The sequence below is a fragment of the Biomphalaria glabrata genome, chromosome 7 (assembly GCF_947242115.1).
Source record: "Biomphalaria glabrata chromosome 7, xgBioGlab47.1, whole genome shotgun sequence".
Taxonomy (NCBI): Eukaryota; Metazoa; Mollusca; class Gastropoda; family Planorbidae; genus Biomphalaria; species Biomphalaria glabrata.
In genome coordinates this window covers 2,813,369-2,835,371 of record NC_074717.1, presented here as the reverse complement: position 1 = coordinate 2,835,371, position 22,003 = coordinate 2,813,369, and the positions used below count along the sequence as shown (strand labels likewise).

Sequence of the window (22,003 nt, the reverse complement as noted above, 5' to 3'; positions counted from 1 at the left end):
AGCGATGTCGTCCCGACTAGAAATTAAGAATTAATAATGTTTTTAATTTCCGTATAAGTGCGCAGTCTCGAATTGACGATCCTTGTTTTTGAAGGTAGACTTACGTGACCTTTATATCAGCTAATACAGTGGCCAAAAACCCAAGGTAGGGGAGAAAATGAAGACTGCATAGCAACTAACAATCCGCCTGCTTCAGATCTAGTAGAAGAGTTTTCATCTGTACTATTCAATGTCTCTAAAATTTCTATAATTCTTGAAAATAATCCTTAACCCTAATTGACGTCTTCTATTCTGGCGCTCCATTGGGTTTTGCGAGTGGGATATAAGGCAAAGCGTGCCCCCGTCAGACTTGGCGAGTCAGAGCTTGAGGAGTTGGACAAGTTCACTTACCTTGGCAGCATCATAACAAATGATGGGAGTGCCTACTACGATGTAGCGTGCCGAATATCTTAGCATTGTCTTGTTCAGTTAGGTAAGGTTACAATAGTAAGCTACTCTCGTTCTTACAAGGCGAACAGAAACATGCGCCATCTTCCATGTTGTTGGGTTTGCATGGTGTAGTGTGGTTTCTCATAGTTTACTTATGGGTAATTTGCGCTGTATGATAGACCCTATTGCTAAGACTCTCTATCTGGCTCTTTGCAAACACTGGACTACATGACACAAAGAACTTGACAACTCAGGTTCCAATAACGTGATACTTTCTTTATAGAATGTAATAAATTAAAGGCCGAATACTTCACTATTGGCAGTGCGAAACACTGTACAATCGTTTCAGTGTAGGCTAATGTAGATAACCGTACTGCTGTGCTGAACTCGCGACATTGCGGGCCCAATTTAATGGATGCTTGCGATGTACATTTAAAAAAAAAACAATAACAACTATTATAATTAATTAGATCACTAGAATTCTGTATATCAACATTTGTTATAGAACATTCATAGGAAGCAATAAATGCAACAGGCGCCAATGGGTTAATTAAAGTTACGTCGATCGTACGATACACTAAATATGTTAATCCTTTAAGGTCTACGTCTATAAAAGCCTGTGACAAGAGCCATGCCTGTTACAGATATGCTGATAGGGGCCACTGTCAGGCAGGGGCCCAATCTGGGGCAAGGCCGACGCTGTCTACTGAACAGGACCTGAACTCCACTCTGGAAGCGCCAAGGACTTGTCACCAGTTCCTTCTCAACGGATGATCTACACGTGCAATGTTCACACCAGCACTTTCCCGAAAGTCCGTCCCTCGTTACGTTTGACCGCTCGCAGCACGCTGTCCTATCTCACCTGGCCACCTCTACCCAATCGCCAGTTCTGATATACCAATATCATAAAGCAAAACCATGTAGCCACTTAAAACACTGCACTCTCCCACAATCCCTCTGTCAAAGTCAATCGCCCATTATACCGAACTTTTTGTTTCAGTTTTGCGAGACGCTGGGTGCGCCCAATACATTCACTTATTATATCTATATAGATAAACAGACATGCACAGCAAGACCTTGTATCAGAAACTGTCGCTTCCCCTGCTTAATCTTCCTCTTATTGATTCCCCCCACCCCCTTGTGATGGAGACTCGCATATTCTAGAATATTCTGCACTTAGCCTCGATTTTTATTTTCGATCTAGTTATGGTTTAACACCAGGCTCGAAGCGTTCACGGGAAAGATGGGATACAAGTTAAATACTGCATCCTATCAAAGACGTCATTTGTTATTTATAACTTGAATGGATTTCATTTTTAATATGCATCTAGTCCTGCACTTATTTATAGCCTAGAATAGATTGACATTTATAAATAGAAGATACTAATGCGACGAAATTAGTCATTGTCAGTATCTGAAGATATTGAGAGAATGCAGACAGCAGCATTACATGTAGATGTGAGATAGAGGAAGTGGAAGAGAAGAGAGAGGGAGAAAGTAGGGTAAAGAGAGGGAGGAAGAAAGAAGGATAAAAGAGATACTGAGGTAGAAAGAAAGATAGAGAGGGTGAAAGACGGACAGAGAGAGAGGGTAGAGAATAAAGAGAGAAGGAGAAAGAGAGATGAGAGAGGGGAGAGGATGAAGGAAGAAGGAGAAAGAGAGATGAGAGAGAGAAAGGAAGAAAGAGGGGAGAAAGGGAATAAGTGTGCAAAGTTTCAACTTGATCCAAGAAAGGGTATGGGAGAAATAACCCTGTTCAAATGTGTTACCAGACAGAGTAAGTTGATATAAGCTTTGTAAAAAGCTAAATTAAAATCTTTTGGGTGATGTGGATATGATTATTGGAAGCCAGGTCACCCTGAGTGATAAAGAATATTTACTGATCAGTCTATTTTGTCAGTATTTCAATTATGCTAATGTATTACCAGACCAGACACAAAGTCACAAGAGGGCAGTAATGTTTTAATATAGAGAACAGTATCACCACGTACAAATGTTGGCAGTGACCAAATCATGAGAATTATCCAAGGTTAGAAAACACACACACATTCATTTAGAAAACACACACACATTCAACTAAATAAAAACGACTAGACTAAATAGCAAAATGAGAGTTGATAGTATATACATTCTTTTATTGTACATTAAAGTTCTCAGAAATCACATGAAACCAACAAATAAAAAATCAACATAATGGACGGGCCTGATTCTTGGTAAGCAATCATATCTACAACATTTACAAATATATATATGTCAGGGGTGAAACCATGATAGTGGAATAAGTGAATACAGAGCAGGTTGAATTAAAAAAAAAAAAAGTTATAACTTTACTATTAGTATTTATGACAAGGTAAAAAGAAAAAAACTATTAAGAGATGTATAAATGTCCATAGTCCTTACAACTCTACTAACTAATCTATGACCATTCTATAGAGAGATATGCAACCAAAGGCATTCACCAGGTTATCAACACTAAGTTTATAAAAATACATTTCTGGAAATCTCAAGTTGTCTATCACATAAACCCTGACATATATATTCATCATATTTTCAAGTCAAATTATGGCAAAGTTTAAAAAACAAAAACCTAAAAATATCATGCCTATGAAACAAACTATGAAATGTAGAAAATAGTAATGTCAAAACTTGTTTCCTCTTTTCTATCATTCCTGTACATGGTGCTATTCATGTCCTATGTGTACATGTTCCTGACTTATCTTACATGTACAAGGTTCAAACATTAACATGTACAAGGTGCTAACATGTCCAACATGTCCATGGTCTAAGCATATCTGACATGTACATGATGTTAACATCTTACATGTACATGGGTTCTTACATAACCTACATGTACATGGTGCTAACATATCCTACATGTACATTGTGCTTACATATCCTGACATATCCTACATGTACATGGTGCTTACATATCCTGACATATCCTACATGTACATGGTGCTAACATATCCTACATGTACATTGTGCATACATATCCTACATGTACATTGTGCTTACATATCCTACATGTACATTGTACTTACATATCCTACATGTACATTGTGCTTACATATCCTACATGTACATTGTGCTTACATATCCTGACATATCCTACATGTACATGGTGCTAACATATCCTACATGTACATGGTGCTAACATATCCTACATGTACATGGTGCTAACATATCCTGACATATCCTACATGTACATGGTCCTTACATATCCTGACATATCCTACATGTACATGGTGCTTACATATCCTACATGTACATGGTGCTAACATATCCTACATGTACATTGTGCTTACATATCCTGACATATCCTACATGTATATGGTGCTAACATATCCTACATGTACATTGTGCTTACATATCCTGACATATCCTACATGTACATTGTGCTTACATATCCTGACATATCCTACATGTACATTGTGCTTACATATCCTGACATATCCTACATGTACATTGTGCTTACATATCCTGACATATCCTACATGTACATGGTGCTAACATATCCTAATGTAAATGGTGCTAACATATCTTAATATAGTCAAACATGGTGACTATAGTACCACACTTTATGTGGTGCTATCAGATCATACACATTCCTGGCTATCATATAATGCACATTCCTAGCTATCAGATCATACACATTCCTGGCTATCATATAATGCACATTCCTAGCTATCAGATCATACACATTTCTAGCTGTCAGATCATTCACATTCCTAGCTATCAGATCATACACATTTCTAGCTATCAGATCATACACATTTCTAGCTATCAGATCATTCACATTCCTAGCTATCAGATCATACACATTTCTAGCTATCAGATCATACACATTCCTGGCTATCATATAATGCACATTCCTGACTATCAGATCATACACAAGTCTGGAGCTATCAAAAAACAACATAACGTCTAGTTTTAGAAAAGAAGGAACAAGCTTACAAATATTTATATATGGCACTTACAACACAATATCATTCAAACTAGTGACATTTTTATTGTGTTACCGAACAAGAGGATTGCCTGCTAACTATATACATTGATGTGAGAAACAAATTTCTTGACAAATGATTTACACATATGGAAGCATGAAAGTGAAAAGGAATGTTTTCTAGAAGCATCTTCTTTTAAAACGATTATTTATAGTGAAATGAGCAAACAATTTAATTATGTTTCCATAAAAAAAAATACCTATGTTAACAATCGTACCAACACAAAATCATTTTATATTTAAGATTTGTCTTTTAAGACTGGGATCAAAGCCTAGAAAGACTTCATAGAAATGAAACCAAAAGGGATGAGAACAAAAATCAAAAGAAATATTTGCAAAATTTTTGAAAAAAATCAGCTGCAGACTTAAGCAAAAAGACAAATGCCTTTAAAAGAGAGACAGAACTGAAAGGAAGTCATGAATGGTCGACTTGACCAAATCATTAGATTAAAAAAATAAAAAAAGACAAACAAATATATACTCTGTTACAAAGAATTGCCAATTAGTTTAAACTTGGAAGAGAGCAGATCATTATCTGGAAGATAGTAAATATGTGTCACAAACTTGCCTGGGGAGCAGTTCAGAAAATGTCCAGCATGCAGTTCTAGAATGTTTGCTGTAGTAACAAACATGTTATTCTCATAACATCCCTCTCAAAGCAAATATTTTAAAGGTAACACAGATGGCAGAACATTCATACTAGCAAATACTGAAGTTAAGTAAACATGATAGTGTTATTTTTTAAAGTATTTCACCGACCTTTTAACTACTTTTCTACACCATGTTTGATTCTAGATGTAAAAATTATAGTAACAAAAAGAAATATGGCTATAGATCTTAACAAAATATAGCTATAAAACAAATTTTAAAGGTTATTTCTAGCTAACATGACTTTTGTAAATTTACATATAAAAAAAAAAATTCTTAATTTAAGGTCAATAAAAAAAAAGTTTTGCATAGATATTAAGACCATTATATCACAAAAAAAAATATTTCTTTAAGTACTTTAACAAGACATCAATATATATCTTCAAAACCATTTTCCAAAGCAGTTTCCATTTTGCACACATCATTCACACAAGCCACAAGCCCACTGAGCATGATTGTAATGAAATATTAAAAGTAGAAGTACCTCATTTTTCTACCAACATTTGTCCCAGTTCTTTCACTGATAATAAAGATTTCAACAAATACTACACGATAGACTTGTACTTGCAGGCAAACATGATCCACGTCGCACAAGCAGACTCTGGGTAGGCGTAGACCTTGACCCTGACACCCAGCTTTACCTGATCACCTCGGCAGTTGATTATTTCATCACAAACTGGTGACCTGCATGGTAATAATAAATATTTTTTAAAAATGTATACATTCTGTAAAAAAAATTGAACAAATTATTATGTTAATCTTTACGTATAATAGAGAACATTCAATAGCTTGGTGAGCAAACTAGAAAGTTAGAGAAAATGTACAGCTTTTTCATGAAATTTTGTCTTTATTTAAAATCAAAGTAATAACAAAAAGAAAAAAAAAATCCAAAATAATTCTATTATATTTTTTATTGTTAATTATTGTTAAATTAGAAGAAAAAAAATATTATGTAGTATTTTCAATCTGGCTTGTCCTTTTTTTAAAATGATAAAATTATAAATGAACAATAAATTTCCAATTTATGTGTTCCAGGTTCTTGGGTGCACAATCATTACATTTGTTATCACTTAGACAATGCATTGAACATCGAACAGGAAGATCTAGCCTATCTATTTATAGTACACTAATTGTAACACCTAAGTGCCACATTAAGATCACCAACCTCCCCCCCCCCTCCATCTTATCACCTAACACAACTTGCAGCTTATAAGAAAAAGTTGAGCAATACTTGCTGCACATTGCTTGACATTTAAGTCAGATTGATCCAGTGAAAGCTGGGAACCATAAGGCCAAAGGGTCAAGCTGATAAGTATGCAGAAATACCAATCCCAGGCTGCCACAGTGATCCATAATTGTTTCAGCCCCAACCAAGGGTAGACAAGGTAATTGAATTTCCCCTTACTTAGAAAAGTACTTTGACAAAAAATAAAACCTCAGGAAGAAATAGACCATCAGGGAGAAACACTGAAGAGTAATTAAGAGCCTGCACTGCAAAGCACTTATTTATAGCAGTGTCACTAGTACCATACCATTAACTACCAGCTTTGTTCGATGGCTCACAATTGGGAACTGACAGGGTATAGGGATAATGACATGTATAAAGAGTATCTTCTGTCTCTGGTTGAAATGTGTGATATAACAATTATCATTAAGAAATATGAAGTACAATGAAGAAATTGAAACAAATAATAATAATTACAAATGTAAACTTAAAAGAAGAAGATTACAAAAAGAGAAGGAGACTATATCCAAAGGCTTTAACTATGAATGTCTTCCCACAAATTGCCATAAGGTTTTCAATGTACTTTCTTTTTTTTCACTCAGGTAAGTTTCATTAGGTCTTCCTTATGTCAGGGGAGGTAATAGAAATGGGTTGTATTTCCTTTATTGTTCAAGATTGAGTGTAATTCAATATGAATAATTGGCTTACTCCAAAAAAAAAAAAAAGGATAGAAATAATATTGTTGAACCAAGGAAAGAAATACTTGTCGAAGCCTGGTTGATAAAAGTGTTTACCTGAGACAGGTTACAAAGGCCTTCCTGGCATTTCTGTGAGAAAACTGGATAGGGTAGCCTTTGAAAGTTTGGCCTTCTGGCACTGATAGTCTTACAGCGTCCTGGAACTCCTCATTGCCTGCTGTAATACCTGGAGGTCAAAATGAAAGCAAAAAAATTTTTTTTTTTTACTAATTCAACTCTGACAACTGTAGAGGCAGAGTTATTTTTTCTCTCCCTTTAACCATTTAAACCCTAAAGTTAGTCAATGACAGTGAATACTGCTGTCTTTGTTTATGAGCTTCTTTCTACTTGTATCTCAATGAAACACATTCCAAAGCTGCAAAATCTGAAATAACTTCTACCTTACCAATTTCCATTATTTGCTAATAAACAACAAATCATGATCTAGAGTTTGCCTGGTGTAGTGTGGTTTCTCATAGTTTACTTATGGGTAATTTGCGCTCTATGATAGACCCTATTGCTAAGACTCTCTATCCGGCTCTTTGCAAACACTGGACTACCTGGCACAAAGAACTTGACAACTCAGGTTCCAATAACGTGATACTTTCTTTATTGAGTGTTATAAATTAAAAGCCGAATACTGCACTACTTGTAGCTCAATGAAAAACATTCCAAAGCTGCAAAATCTGAAATAACTCCTCCCTTACTAATTTCCATTATTTGCTAATAAACAAACAATTACATTGAGAGTGGCAGGGAATAGGAAAAAGTTGAACTAAAAAATAACTCAGTCATCTCGTTAAACAAAATGCTTTATTTTGGAACCCTTAACTTTCATTGATGGCATGGCACCTCCCAAGAGCTTCATGTGCGTACCTGTAAGACGTTCTGTTTCATATGCAGCCAAAGCTGGCGTGAGGATGTAGCTGAGCTGGTCATCCCAGGCTGTTGTTAGACCCTGATCCTAGAAGGAAATCATTTTATTATTATACTTAAGCATTGTTCAAAGGCAGTTAGTTAAGTTTCCCTTTCAGACCTATATGGCATATAATGTTAAGGTTTTGCAGGAAAAAAACTTGAAACCATTTTTAGAAAGTGCTAGTCAATATAAAAGCATTGTGACTATGTTGTAGCTAGCAGTAGAGGCTCAAACCTTTTACGCTCAATGACAATTAGTCATGTCAAAAAAAGCTAGGTGAATAACAAAAACAGACTCACCCTTCTGCATCCTAAATAAATGCAATAGTTTAGAACTGTAATCCATCAAAGTTTAATTTATTGCATGATGTTTGAAGTAACACTAAAAGTTGTGACCTCGTTCAATTTGAAAGTCACAATTGAGATTTCTGTGTGTGCCTAGGTATAAATCTCAAGGTTAAGTTTTACTAACTTAAGCAATTTTTGTGTTTGTTTTGTTTGTAACTTAAAGTTAAAACTTGCTCTGTCCAGTACATAAAAAAGTGATAGCTTGAACTCTTAAGTCTTATAATTGAATTCTGGGTGGGAGTGTTGTACACAATTACTACTTCCTGTTTAAAAGAGACTCACACATTGTGTTCCGATGTTTCTATCTTATTGTGAGACTTTTTGGGGCTGGGGGGGTCACTTTGTTAACAAAAGCCTTGTCTACCATCCTCTCTAAATTTTATCTTACCACTAGTGCCACTGTTTCAAATATTTAAAACACTGATTCTATGTGTGCGTGGAGGTGCGGTGGCTGAGTGGTAAAGCGCTTGGCATCCAAATCAGGGGTCTCGGGTTCGAATCCTGGTGAAGACTGTATTTTTAATTTTGGGATCTTTGGGTGCTTCTGAGTCCACCCAGCTCTAATGGATACCTGACGTAAGTTGGGAAAGTAAAGGCGTTTGGTCATTGTGCTGGCCACATGACACCCTCATTAACTGTAGGCCACAGAAACAGATGACTTTTACCTCATCTGCCCTATAGACCACAAGGTCTGAAAGGGGAACTTTTTACACTAACTCTTGAGAAGACCAGTAAGGTAGTTCCTACCCTTAGACATGACCACACACTTTCCAGACTATCTACCAAAACTGGCAGCTCATGACAGATGGTCACACAAAGTCAAAGACAATGAAGTTAAAAAAAAAGCTCATGCCATCAATACAAAAGCCCCTGGAATGTGCAACAAAGTTGTCAAGTAGTAGAAGACATAATTACATTTGATCAAATCCTTACAAAAAAATCTTGATAATCTTGAACTAGAAAAATTGTTCTAAGTCCTCTGCTGTAAGAAAGACTGTAGAACAACATGCCCACATGTTTAGGCTGCATTCACTTTGTTTCAACACTGTCTGCTAGATTTTATCTTTGGGAGTTTTACATCTACAGTCAACAACTCAGTAATTTGTGATTACTGAAACATCAACCTTGCAACCCGATGCGATAACAATCCTCCAAAGCTTGGAAAACTCTGATACTTCCTATATGAAACGACTAAGGACATCACTTATAAAGCTCAACAACAGCAAAAAAAAACGTTATTCAATGGCAGCACATATTAAGCTACAAGGAAATGAGAAGGCTGACACACTTGCCAAGAGTGGGAGAAGAAATGAAGAAACTAATAGTAAATACAATAAATGAGAAATAGATAAGCTCTCATCCAAATCACAAGAATGATGACGCCTTTTATAAGCTATCCCAACAAGATTTATGTCTAATCTTTCGACTCAGGACGGGACACAACAGAATGAGACAACATATGTACTGGAAGCTCAAAATTGGATCCAGTGAAATCTGCTCATGTGGAGTGTCACCAGAGAATGCTGACCATGTTCTTCAAAAATGCATTCTTTACCAAGAGGCCCGTACAAGACACTGGCCCCAAAACACCCTTATAGAAAGAAAACTTTATGGAGAGCTCTCTTATTTGAAACCACTGCACTGTTCATCTCATGTATTGGTCTAGTCATCTGAATACTCCAACATAATGAGAACGAGGAAGAAGAACCCTCCAAATCTTGGGAAAGAGTAAAGTGAATGTCTTAATTACTTCAAAAGATTCTTGTTTCGAAAGGCAACCATAGTCCTCAAAGAACCTGAGTGTTTCAATAACTAATGGAGCATAAACATTCTTCTTCATAATAATCCTAGTTGTTGGAAAAAAAAAGTCAAACAAACTGTATGTGTCCAAAAACAAATAACGTTATGAAAAGTTAATGAATGCTAGAACTGGTTCAACTTACCCTTCTATGCTCCATGACAAGAACTCTCAGCTGTTGCTCCAAATCGTTACTTAGTAGGATGGGGTCAAGGGTGGAAGGGCTGAGGGGAGGTGGTATGGGCCAGGTGGGGCATGCCCCAGCCCCACAGACTGATATGATAGCATCACTGGACATTGATTTCCAGTGGGCCTCATTGGCCAGGTCAAAATGACATACCTCAACTGAATCTGAAGGCTGACAAAGATAAACACATAGAGATCAAGTATTAATAATCTCAAAACATAATTGGCATGAATACTCTGTTTTAAATATAATATTAATATTTCATATGCATTAGTACAAAATATTTTTAGATACTTGTGCAAATAATGCAGTGAATTAATCTACTAATTTGTGGGATGATAAGTAACATAAGGGGCATGGTGGTCAAGTGATTGGCTTGGTGAAAACTATGATTTAGAACTTTTAGGATGCCCACATAGCCTCTGACGGGTACCTAATATTAGTGGATAGTAAAGATGGCAATGAATGGCCACATGACATCCTGTTAACAATTTTACATCAATTCCCCCATGAATAGCAAGTTGTAAAAAGGGAAAAAAAAAGATTTAGCACAACAATGGCTTGGTTTTAAAATATCTGTGTATAAATGCTCAGATAAATAAGAAACACAAGAAAATTAATAAAATACAAGCATTCATGTTTCCATGACTATTAATACAATTGTTTTTTGATAACCAATTCAACTCGGAGATGGTATATAAAAAAGGAATTATGATTTTAAAAGTAAATATTGCTGATGGTAATTACTTGTCCAATTACCTGACTGTTAGCATAGAAAGACTGGTGATTGAATACACACCCTACAGTTTTGTATGGGTAATTAGGTCTGCTTAACTTGTCCAGTGGAGGTGCATTAGGGTTGATTGGCACATGGAGGAATCTGTCAAATATCCACATAACAGGTGAGTAGAATAAAGGTGCTGTAACACCACAATATTTTAAATAATCAACTACTTAGCCGGTTTATAGAACTCATGTTTATTTGAAAACTCTCTAGCCCAGAATGGTAGTGTAAAATAAGTTAAATATTCATTTCATAATTACGGTTTGGATTAAGTTTTCCTAATCAAATATTTAATGATTTAGCCTGTTCTTTTCACTACTCTGGTATTTATTGACAAAGGTTAGGCCTAGTATGTTTACGTTAAAATCAACAAATAGAACTCCCTGCAAAAGAGAGTCACATAAAAAAATTCTGGTTAAAAAGATAAAACATTCTTTTAACCCTGCTAGGAAAAACATTTTGAAACTTTCTTCAGCACAAGCTAGTCAGTAAGTCAAGATAGCTTTCTTCTCTATGCCGTTCACAGCAATCTTCAAGAGGAGTGGCTCAACCAATGAGCATCATGAAGCACAGGCCGAGCTATGTTCAAAGAAATGACCATGCCAAACCAACTGGACAATATCAATTTCCTCCCCTGCAAAGTGCAATCTACAATCTTCCTACTAAGAACAAGAAATACCTTTAAATTATCACCTTAAAAGTATAAATTTCACACACCAAGCCCTGATCTGTAGACACTGTGCCCACCCTTATAAAACTGAATCATCCCTCTTTGACTGTGCCATTTTAGTTCGCCTTAGGCAGATCCTATTACCACTACAACCCAGCAAAACCTACACTCTGTATGGCAGTGCTCAACAGCTGACTGGTCATGCAGTACACGCACAGGACTGTTGCTCGATTGTCTCAATGGTGCCTGTTTCATACCCTGCCCATTGCCATCCCCCTGAAAGCGGTTTGGACTAGGAAGTAGATAATCTTCAGCTCTGAAGGAACATCCAAAACATATAAAACCCATTTTACAAACAAAAACAGCACGCTATTTTTCGTACGCAAAGGCTTCAAAAGAAGTACAACATGTTTTCAATAAGTATCACTTACCTATGACCATTCAAACTTTCCCAGAATGTGATGGCCCCATCAGCACTGATAGTCATCACCCAAGTGTGAACAGAACCTTTGAGCTTTGTACCAACACACACATAAGCATTCAGTCCAAAGCCTAAAAGCAGGCTGCACAGTAAAATGGTGTGGTCTTCACAGTCCTGTAGTAAACATTTATTAGAATTCATATATTATAAACATGTAAATATAATTAAACATAATGAGTGTTTGATGCCACAAGCGTGTAGGTTATACACACTAAACACGTTTTTCTAACATTCATATTAAGCAGCAACAAAAATACGTACTCCACGATTGCGACAAAGGAAAGCATGTGTGCTAGTCCACTGCTCCACTCTGCCGCCACCACCAAGCGCCTGTACTTTCTCATGATGCATAAGAGAGACAAATCGAGCTGCCTCTCTTGGTGTGTCTAAAAGACGGCCAGCTCTTAATGGCTTTACGTAACTTGACACTGGCCGTTTGACACCGTTTTCATCCTGTTAAAAATAAACCTTTATGGTAAATATTTAAAAACAAACCTAATCTATATAAATGTGAACATAAGTGGCAGAGACCAGGACACAAGATCATTATTTAGTAAGAAACCCATTTTAGCAAGGGATAGGAATAGGGAAAAATGAAAACATGTAAGTCAACGAATCAAAATTAAGTTTACAATAATATTTTCTGTTTTCTATCATTGTTTCTCAGCAAACCTACATATTACAGAAACAAGATTGGCTGTTTGACCTTTGACCTTAACAGAGATAAGGCTCGGTAGTCAGGATTTGATGATGGTCATGGGTGCACACGATTATGTTGGGTTTCATGACACCATGTTGATGTGAAAAGCTAGAATCTATGTAGACAATACCCCAATACAGCTAATTTATTGCTGAGCTCTGTAATGTCCACTGGACTATAAGTCTCAGAGTGCTGCTCCATTATAGAACAAGTTTGCACACTCTAAACCTAATTTAAGTTTACTATTCTCTAATTTAAATTATTCAAATCAATATTGGTAAAAATATTTTGCCCAAATCTACTAATTATAATTATTGAATAGAAATTCTTAATAACCAAGCTGGCTCTCACCTTAAAGTGTTGGGTGGACTCAGGGGCCTCTTAAAAATCCAAAATTTAAAATCTCATTCTTCACAGAGATTCAAACCCAGAACCCCAGGTTCAGAAGCGAAGCACTTAACCACTCAGCTACCATGCCCCTCACATTAACAAAGGGAAATGGGGTGTTTGACTTTTTGAAACATGTTATTGCTAGAAGAGAGACTTCAAGAAACTATAATTCAGTCAGAGTAAAAAAAAAAAAAAAAGGTTTGACTTCAACCATCTTGAGGTTGTGTATTGACTTCATTCCAGCTTGAAGAATGCACATTTATGTTGTTGTTTTTTTTCATATTTAATCAAGAACTTCAACAAGTTTAATGCTCTACAATATACAAAATAAAATACTGACAATGCTATCGCTTGGAAACAACTTAGAAAAAAAAAGTTACAAAGTGGTAAATAGTGTCTACTGACCTGAGCAAACAGTTTGACCAATCTATCCTGGTGTGACTCACGAATCTGCAGGTACTCCTTCCACCACTGCTTGGCATACACCAGAAACAACCGCTCTTTGTCTGCCTGGCGACTTTTTTCCATTTCCAGCTGAGCTCGGACAGCATTTTCTTCGATACTCTGAGCTGACTTGGGAAACATCTCCAGCTGTAAGTCCAGAACACCCACTGGCACCCTGGATTCATTGCCTACAATAGTTAATTTAAAATGTAATCTGGTATCACTGCCTACTGTTTTAATTCAACATTGGATGGAATACATTTCTAGTAAAGATACAGTGCAGTAATGTGAAGTTGGGCTTGAATATATGTAGGTAAGTGATGTAAAGCAAACCACATAATGTTAAGTGTTATAAAGGAAATGAAAAAAATAAAATCATAAAAGTGTGGAGTAACTGAGCATAGAGATAAGCAGAACAAGAAGCAAAGACGGGAGGATAGGATGGACCCAACCCAAGGAGGGTTGCCCAGAACAGAGTATGATGGGGAAGTAACCCTTGCTGCCCTATGCTCCACTGGCAAGCTAAGAAGAAGAATTGTGGGCATGAATTAGTAATTAAGCGACTCTCAATAGGTACGTAGGTTACTATGTTGTAGAATAGTTGCAAATTATTTCAAGGCTGCAGATGCATTGGTGAACAATGCACTTCAGCAAAGGAATTTGTTCTTTAGACTTTTTTTCCCCTTAAGTTTTAAAAAGATCTAGTAACCAAATGATACTTAGCTTCTTTTGTCAATATATTTTGTTCAATGATGGATAGATTTTTTATAAAAATTTTAAAAATTCTAAATTTACCTACAATAGGTTGGGGATTAAATAAGGATAGTGTTGCTTTAGCTGGCTATAAAAGCCCATTTATTATCTATGGGTGCTATCTCTTTAAGATAACTAGACATACTTCCAAATCTTGTAAGTGCTTACTGTGTTATTTTTTAAAAAAATGCTTTAATAAGACTAATATTTATTTGGAACAGTATTTTGTCCAAATAGTTGATAAAATAAATATGAAATATACCTGTGCCAAGAACTTCCAGGCTCAGTCGTATGAGACCCTGTTTGGATGTTAACAAGGGCCTCCACTCCAAAAAGTGAGAAGACACCAGAGTGGTGTCCCCTACAGCATCAGTTTTGATCAGAACCAAGTGTATAGGATCACTGACAGATAGCATAGAAGTAATGTCAATTATTTTCCCTGCTTCACCTGGTAACAAACAAGCAATTCCTATCAAAATGACTGATTGAAAATAGTAACCTCAGCCTATAAGACATAGAAACATTATATCGACCAATTTGAATAACGTTTTTATTATTTATGGGGGCATGAGGGCTGAGTGGTAAAGCGCTTGGCTTCTGAACTGATATGTCCAGGCTTAAATCTCTGTGAAGACTGGGTTTTTTAATTTTGGGATTTAAGGAGATCCCACTATAGATATATTCCACACAACGTTTATAAATAAATGTTAATGTCTCAGACAATATCTTTTGCACATTAAATTAGGTGAAAATGGTGGACAAAGTTGGTCAACGACTCAGAAGATTCTGGCTCCTGTTCTCTTAGCAAGGTGCCTCTGTGAAAACGTCTAGTAGTAGAACTAGATGAGATAAGAGTGGGTAGCGAACAAGGCCTCTTCCTGGCTACCATGGGTGAACTTTTTTTTATCTCACTTGGAGTGGGGATGGAACAAGTCCAAAAGGTCAGCCACGTTATTCCACAAAGGGGTTCACCATAACCAACAAGCAGCTGGATTTGCGACCTTTACACTGTTTTTGTTGGGGTTACAGTTTAGGAATATGAGGGTTAATTCTCAGTTATTAGTTCTGCCCTAAACCACTTATAGCAAGCAGGCTGAGTCCCAGGTGCAGTATGATGCGTACACAGTACTATTCCCTCTTGTGGTTGATGTTGGGAACAGGACTAGGGATGAAGAGCTGCCTGTTCAATGGATAAAAGCCATTCCAGTGATCAATTAGAATACTGGCACCTTTGGTGCCAATTTCCTACTGCACTTAATTCAAGGTCTACTAAACTAGTAAAAAAAATAATGCGACACTTCTATCTTGAAATCACAAATAAAACTTTTCTTGTCAAAGAACTTGCCTGCACTTTCTTTGTGAAGCTCTAACAAAAATCCTTCATCAAATTCAGGCTCCACTGCACAAGGAACTGGGCGAGACCTGAACCTTTGATTTCTGAAGTAAATATGAAGTGTGAAATATGCAGAGACTTTCTGTCCAGGTAAAGCTTCAGGATCTTCTAAATGCTCTAAGAAAGCTCTACCACCATTAACCAGAAGATAGAGGTAGCGTCTTGTGGGATCTATATTGGCTGTAAACAAAATTTTCAATGAGATTCATTGTAGCTATAGTTTGAATTAGGCTTTTATAGATAAATTTATAGTGATATTTTTTTACTCAAGGGACATAATTAGATATTGAATTTTAAAAAAAGGTTGATAGGGCATGTATGTAATTACACAATGGCACCTTTTACACCACTTTTTAACAGGTATAAATATTAAATAAATAAATAAAGTGGTTGAAAAAGGCATGATCAGATTAAAGAACTATGCTAGCAAGTTAAAATGACAGACAAAATCTACTAGCTAGGGTGGCAAATATTTTTCACATGTCTATTTTCTTTCATTTCTTAAATAATCATTTAGTCTAGGAGCTATTGTTATAAAGTGTTTACATTTTAATTCCCTAATCCCCAACCCCATAGCAATATCAAAATTAATTCTTAATACATCACAAGTAAAAGAAAAAAAAAAGTCATGCTTATATGATCTAGATTAATTTATGCACTAATAAAAAAAAATGTAGAGATATTTATTTTAAAGTCTGAATAAATGCAGAAATGCATAACTTTAAACAACAGGTTGATGATCCTAACTTCAGATTTGTTTCCCTTTTCCTCTACTGTGTGATTAATATTTCAACAAATTATCAATTTAACTGGAAATGACAAATTGGGGGTTCATTATATATATATATATATATATATATATATATATATATATATATATATATATATATATATATATATACAGTGCTTTCTTTGTAAAAAAAAAAATTGGTGCTGGCGGTACTCAGTGATTTGGTGCCGGTACTCAGTAATGAATTGCCTAACTTTTAACCACTAATATATTAATAATAAATGTTAAAATGCAAGAAAAGTAATAATTTTTTCGCCACATTGAAAAGGTGCTGGTACACCATACCAGTGCGTACCGTCACAAAAAAGCCCTGTATATATATATATACATAAATATATATATATCTATATATAAATGTATTAGAATTACATTAAAGATTTAAACGCTATGAGTTACGCATGTTTAAATGCATGAAGAATCTCCCTAATTTAGTCTCGTCCCCTTTCCAATAATAATGGAAAAAAGGTTACACACCTTTTTTGGCCAAAGGATTGTTTAAATGATTGGTTCCATCTGTAAAGTGAGTTGCTGGTTTCCCATTCTGATTGCCGTTCATTTGTAGATGTCTCATGATTTCATCCACTACACCCTGTTGTCGAAGCTGATTCATGACATCAGCTTCATTTACACCATTACTTATTCCAGCTTTGTCAGGCACCATCTTTGAAACAACTCCGCGGATTTGGTTTTGAATATCCATCTATGAATTAGTTGATAAAAGAATTAGATCAACAGTATTTCAAATGTTACATTAAAAACTCTGCATACAAGAATGCATTGAAGACAAAGGGAACAAAAGCTCAATCAATAATCATCATCTTCAAACTCCATTAACTTTTTCTCTCCTAACTGACGATATCATCGTTAATTTTATCCCATTATGCAGCCTAATCAACGATATTATCGTCTATGTTTAAAAAGTCAGTTATTATGTTCTTTCCTTATTAAATGCTTGGAGTAGTTTCCCTTTGGAAAAAAATTCAGATTTTTTTCATTTCGATTGTGTTTTTATAAAAAAACGATGTTTGTAAAGAGTGAGGGCTAACAAAGGCTCTATTTTTCTATATTAATTTTTATAGAGGATGTGACATGGAATAGTGACCTCAAGACAATTAATATAATTGTTTTATATATGTTATATTATTAGTTTTGTGAGATTATAAATAACTATCATAAAACAGACTTTATATATTTAATTTGGATCATAAAATATTGCCTAGATCTAGTCGAGATCTAGTTTTATGAGAGACTTGTCCACAGACCATACGTTTTAACTTTGACGTTTCGCTATCCAAAATAAACTTTTATTTTCGTTTTATAAACATCAATTTAAATTATCTTACAAGGGTGTGCATTTTCCTTTAATTGTATACCTAATATAACATTTTCTGATAACAAACAAAAAAGTTATTAAAGTTTAATCATGACAGGGTAGTGGAATATATATGAGTAAAATGTATAATTCTGTTGGAACGTGGAAAATAATTACGGAGAGAAAGAGTTAAGTGAGGGCCTGGGAGGCTCAAATCCTCTCTAGCAAAATTCCAGGATAGAAACCCTGCTGTCATGTGTGATGCATGTATGTCACCAGACAGGTAAAAAACTTGGCTTACAAAGACCTGTCAAGATGGAAATAATCAAGTCAAAAAGAATATGAGACATGGTTTCCTCTTCCTCCCTGCAGCTCAGTCCATGAAAGGTGGAGGTGGACACATGAATATCTAGCTTTAGAGACAGATAACAATGTTGAAAGAAAAGTAATAATAATCAATAAAAAAAGCATACTTTTTAAACTGATTCACATTGTAATTTTATAAATAAATATTTCTTATTCCATATAAAAAAGGTATGCAAAATTTGAATAAGAAGTGCTTTTTCTGGCTTAGTGCCATTACAGCTTAGAATGGGATGCTCTTTCAGCCAGGTAAACCAACAACTTAGCAGAGTTTAATTCCTAAACATGCATTACCATGAAGGCATCTCTGTAATTAATAAGATAAGAAAATTTAAGACACTAAATAATAACTTACAAATAATAAAATATCGATCATAAGATGTGCTGTGATACAACAAAGTAATTTTAACAGAAAATAATTTTAGTCTGTGCTTGCTTGAGTTGATGGATCCTATGCAAAAGTAGCATATTTTATGACTATTTCAATTGTCTAGATTTAAGGATAAAAAAATCAAGTAACTTTTATGTTTTTGTTTTATTGTATTTGTAAACATTTCTTTTTATAAGCCCTCATAGTCATAGTCATCCCTTAAAGTTAAGTTACTGGTCTTGTGCCCTTGTATTCACTGTATTGTGTTTTGCTAGCAATCATGTGAATGTCTTTTTATTTTATCAATTATTTCATGATTTATTAGGATCTAGAATCTAGATCTAATACTAATAATAATAGTATAGATGTATTAAATGTATATCTGATTGTAATGACATGAATGAGGAGTCTGACTAGGTTTGAGTCATGAGTCAAGGGAGTTGCCTGACTGAGAGAGGGTTGAGAAACAAGCTCAATCATGAATCATAATGAATGAAAGTTCTGTCGTATCGGTTTTAACAATTTTAAGCAGCGTTTTTTTTATTTACCTGTGATATTTGGGAGTGAATAATTTGTTTCAATTCGTTTATTTTTTCAGGAGGTAGAGCCATAATTAGGCTCGAGGTAGATCTATGTCTAGATCTTAGTGAAAGTATCTAAATCTAGATGTACAAACGATCGAAGTAATGCACGATAGTCCAATGTTTACAATCTAGGTTTGTGTAGTCCACATTTTCATCAAGCCTCCCGGGGTAGGAAGCAATAGTAACCAACCAGAATTGTGTGTTTTCCTTTATTATTATTATGTTGAACTAAAAATTTACAATTTGGTCTAATTTTGAGAAATATATTAAAACCTTATTAGGTCCTTAATGTGCATATTTTCAGTGCATGAATAATCAATAATATATAGATCTACATATTACAATTTATTTCGTAAGATGTGACAAAATGTACTAGATCTAATTATTACAATTTGGTTGCTAAAATTCCAACTTGGCACTGTTACAAACATGTACCGTAACTAAGATCCACACAAAAGGGGGACAAATTGGTCTAGAACCAGGCAGTGCGTTATGTTTTAGAATTTTAGGTTTCTGCGAAGAAAATGCCGCAAAGCGGTACTTTTAAGTTATTAGTCAAAAGATTAAGAAAGATCTTAAAATAAAAGCGTGACATTGATCGATTTTTTTTTATGAAAGCAGGACTTTGGCTGTCCTTCCCTGACATTTCATGAAAAGCGTGACAGACGGTTTAAAGCGGGACTGTCACGCATATGTCGGGACGTCTGGTCACCTTATCCTAGCCCGAACCTCGATCCGGCATGATGGCTGGCAGGGTTCGAACCCCAGATTCACCGAGACCATCGAACGACCGTTTAGAGCGCATATCATACGAAACGGCTTATTATAACCCCCCCTTTCTATGTAGCCCTTTTAAAATAATTTCTTATCTTATATATAACAGACGTACGTTACTTTAAAATAAAGAAGATAATTACGTTCTGCGCATTTCATGTGTCTATCTAGTCATGCATGTTAATCAAAGATCTAGACTCGGCCAAGTCGTTGTGGTTTTCATGGCTGATTCATTAGGCCTATTAAGAATGAAAAGCCTTTGCTTTTACCATGGAAAATTACGATAGTACACATCATGGGCGTAGCCAGGATTTTTTTTCGGGGAGGGTTTTGGGGGGGATTCCCCCCCCCCCCCCGCGAAAAAAAAAATATATATATGTGTGTGTGTGTGTGTGTGTGTGTGTACATAATTAATCTTTATTACATTCTGACCCTTTCGGAAGACGTTTATTGTTTAATGTAGACTCCCCGCCCTTGCTAGCAAGGGGGTCTGGGGGAGTTCGCAGCGCTCCCCCAGCGCGGGGCGAAGCCCCGCCGCCGAGCACTATTTCTGGTATTGAAAGCCAACAAAATGCATATTCTGAGGTATATACAGTGCATTATATTGCTATTAAAAAGTTTTATTTCAAAAACCTAATGTGCTATTCTTACTGACTTAGACCCTCTCGCGCCGTTCGGCGCATTTTCCGGCAGGCTGTTTCCGCAACTCTTATTTTGCGTAATTCATTTTATCGGAAAACATGTCCCGCAAAACCTCATGCGACGCTCTGTCACAACCTTACTAAGGATTCCATTCCCAGTTCGGCATAATTTTTCTTTGATTAAGACCCGATCTCTATGACTGACTCCTAAAATCTGTCTTAGGCATCTTTGTTGAGACACTATTAGTGTTTTTCGATTTCGGCAGAAGACTATTCACACTTAATTAATGGAGCCCAAGCCACTGGTAGAAATTTGTAACCTTTCTTGACTACGCTCTTGGAATTACATGCCTGTATTTCGCTTTAGATTTTATATCGAAAAGGAAAGTTTTTTCGTTAAATCATCTGTTGAGGGGTTTTAAACTAAAAAATCTCTGTTTTTTTTTGTTTGTTTTGTTTTTAATTCAAAACCCCATTTAGGTACGATCATAGAATTTGGTGACTGTAGTTTGCTTTAAAATAATATTGAAGAGAGAGGTTTTCAACTCTAAACGCTCTGTAGGGGAACTTTAAACTCAAAACCATGTGGAGGGGTTTTAAACTTTAAAGAAAAAGCCATCTGGAGGAGGGGGATTTAAACTCAAAACACCTTTGGCTACGTTCATAGATTTTATAGTGTGTAATTTGCTTTTTTTTTATATTGAAGAGGTACTTTTTAGCTTCAAACCCCAACTGGAAGGGGGAGGGGGGTTAAACTCAAAACCCCTTTGGCTATATATAATACGCTCATAGAATTTTGAGTGTGTAATTTGCTTTTTTGATATTGAAGATGGGGTTATCGTAAATTTTGGATGGGGTTTTAAAATCAAAATCTTCCTCAACTGTGCTGTTGGAATTTGGGGATTGTTGTTTGCATTTTTTTTGTTTTGTTTTATAGAAGAGGGGGATTTAACTGCAAAAACCTCTGGTACGGGGTTTAAAATTCAAAACCCCCTGTAGGGGGTTTTAAACTCAAAGCCCCCTGGTAGAGGGATTTGTATCTAAAAACCCCCTGATAGGGGTTTTTAAAATCTCAAAACCCCCTGGTAGAGGGTTTTTAACTCAAGACTGCCTCGGCTAGCTGTGGTAAGTGATGATTTAGTATTAAAATCTCACCTAAAATAAACAAAATGAAAGCAAAAATCAGTCACTTAATTCCGCCCCCCCCCTTGCGGGGGGGGGGGTTCATTTCGGGGGGGGGTTGAACCCCAAGAACCCCCCC

General features: G+C 35.8%; 1 protein-coding gene across 1 annotated transcript; it reads right to left on the bottom strand.

Moving 5' to 3' along the window:
• Nucleotides 1-2,744: 2,744 nt before the first annotated feature.
• LOC106069720 (centrosomal protein of 76 kDa-like) lies at nucleotides 2,745-19,512 on the bottom strand. Its single transcript, XM_056036491.1, has 12 exons — nucleotides 19,292-19,512; nucleotides 17,173-17,398; nucleotides 15,861-16,088; nucleotides 14,778-14,963; nucleotides 13,724-13,950; nucleotides 12,490-12,681; nucleotides 12,179-12,342; nucleotides 11,053-11,173; nucleotides 10,252-10,464; nucleotides 7,919-8,006; nucleotides 7,100-7,229; nucleotides 2,745-5,764 (listed from the first exon to the last, which is right to left on the bottom strand). Exons 1-12 carry the CDS (start codon nucleotides 19,352-19,354, stop codon nucleotides 5,626-5,628), a joined length of 1,977 nt encoding a protein of 658 aa, XP_055892466.1. The 5' UTR covers nucleotides 19,355-19,512; the 3' UTR covers nucleotides 2,745-5,625.
• Between the last annotated feature and the right edge of the window lie 2,491 nt (nucleotides 19,513-22,003).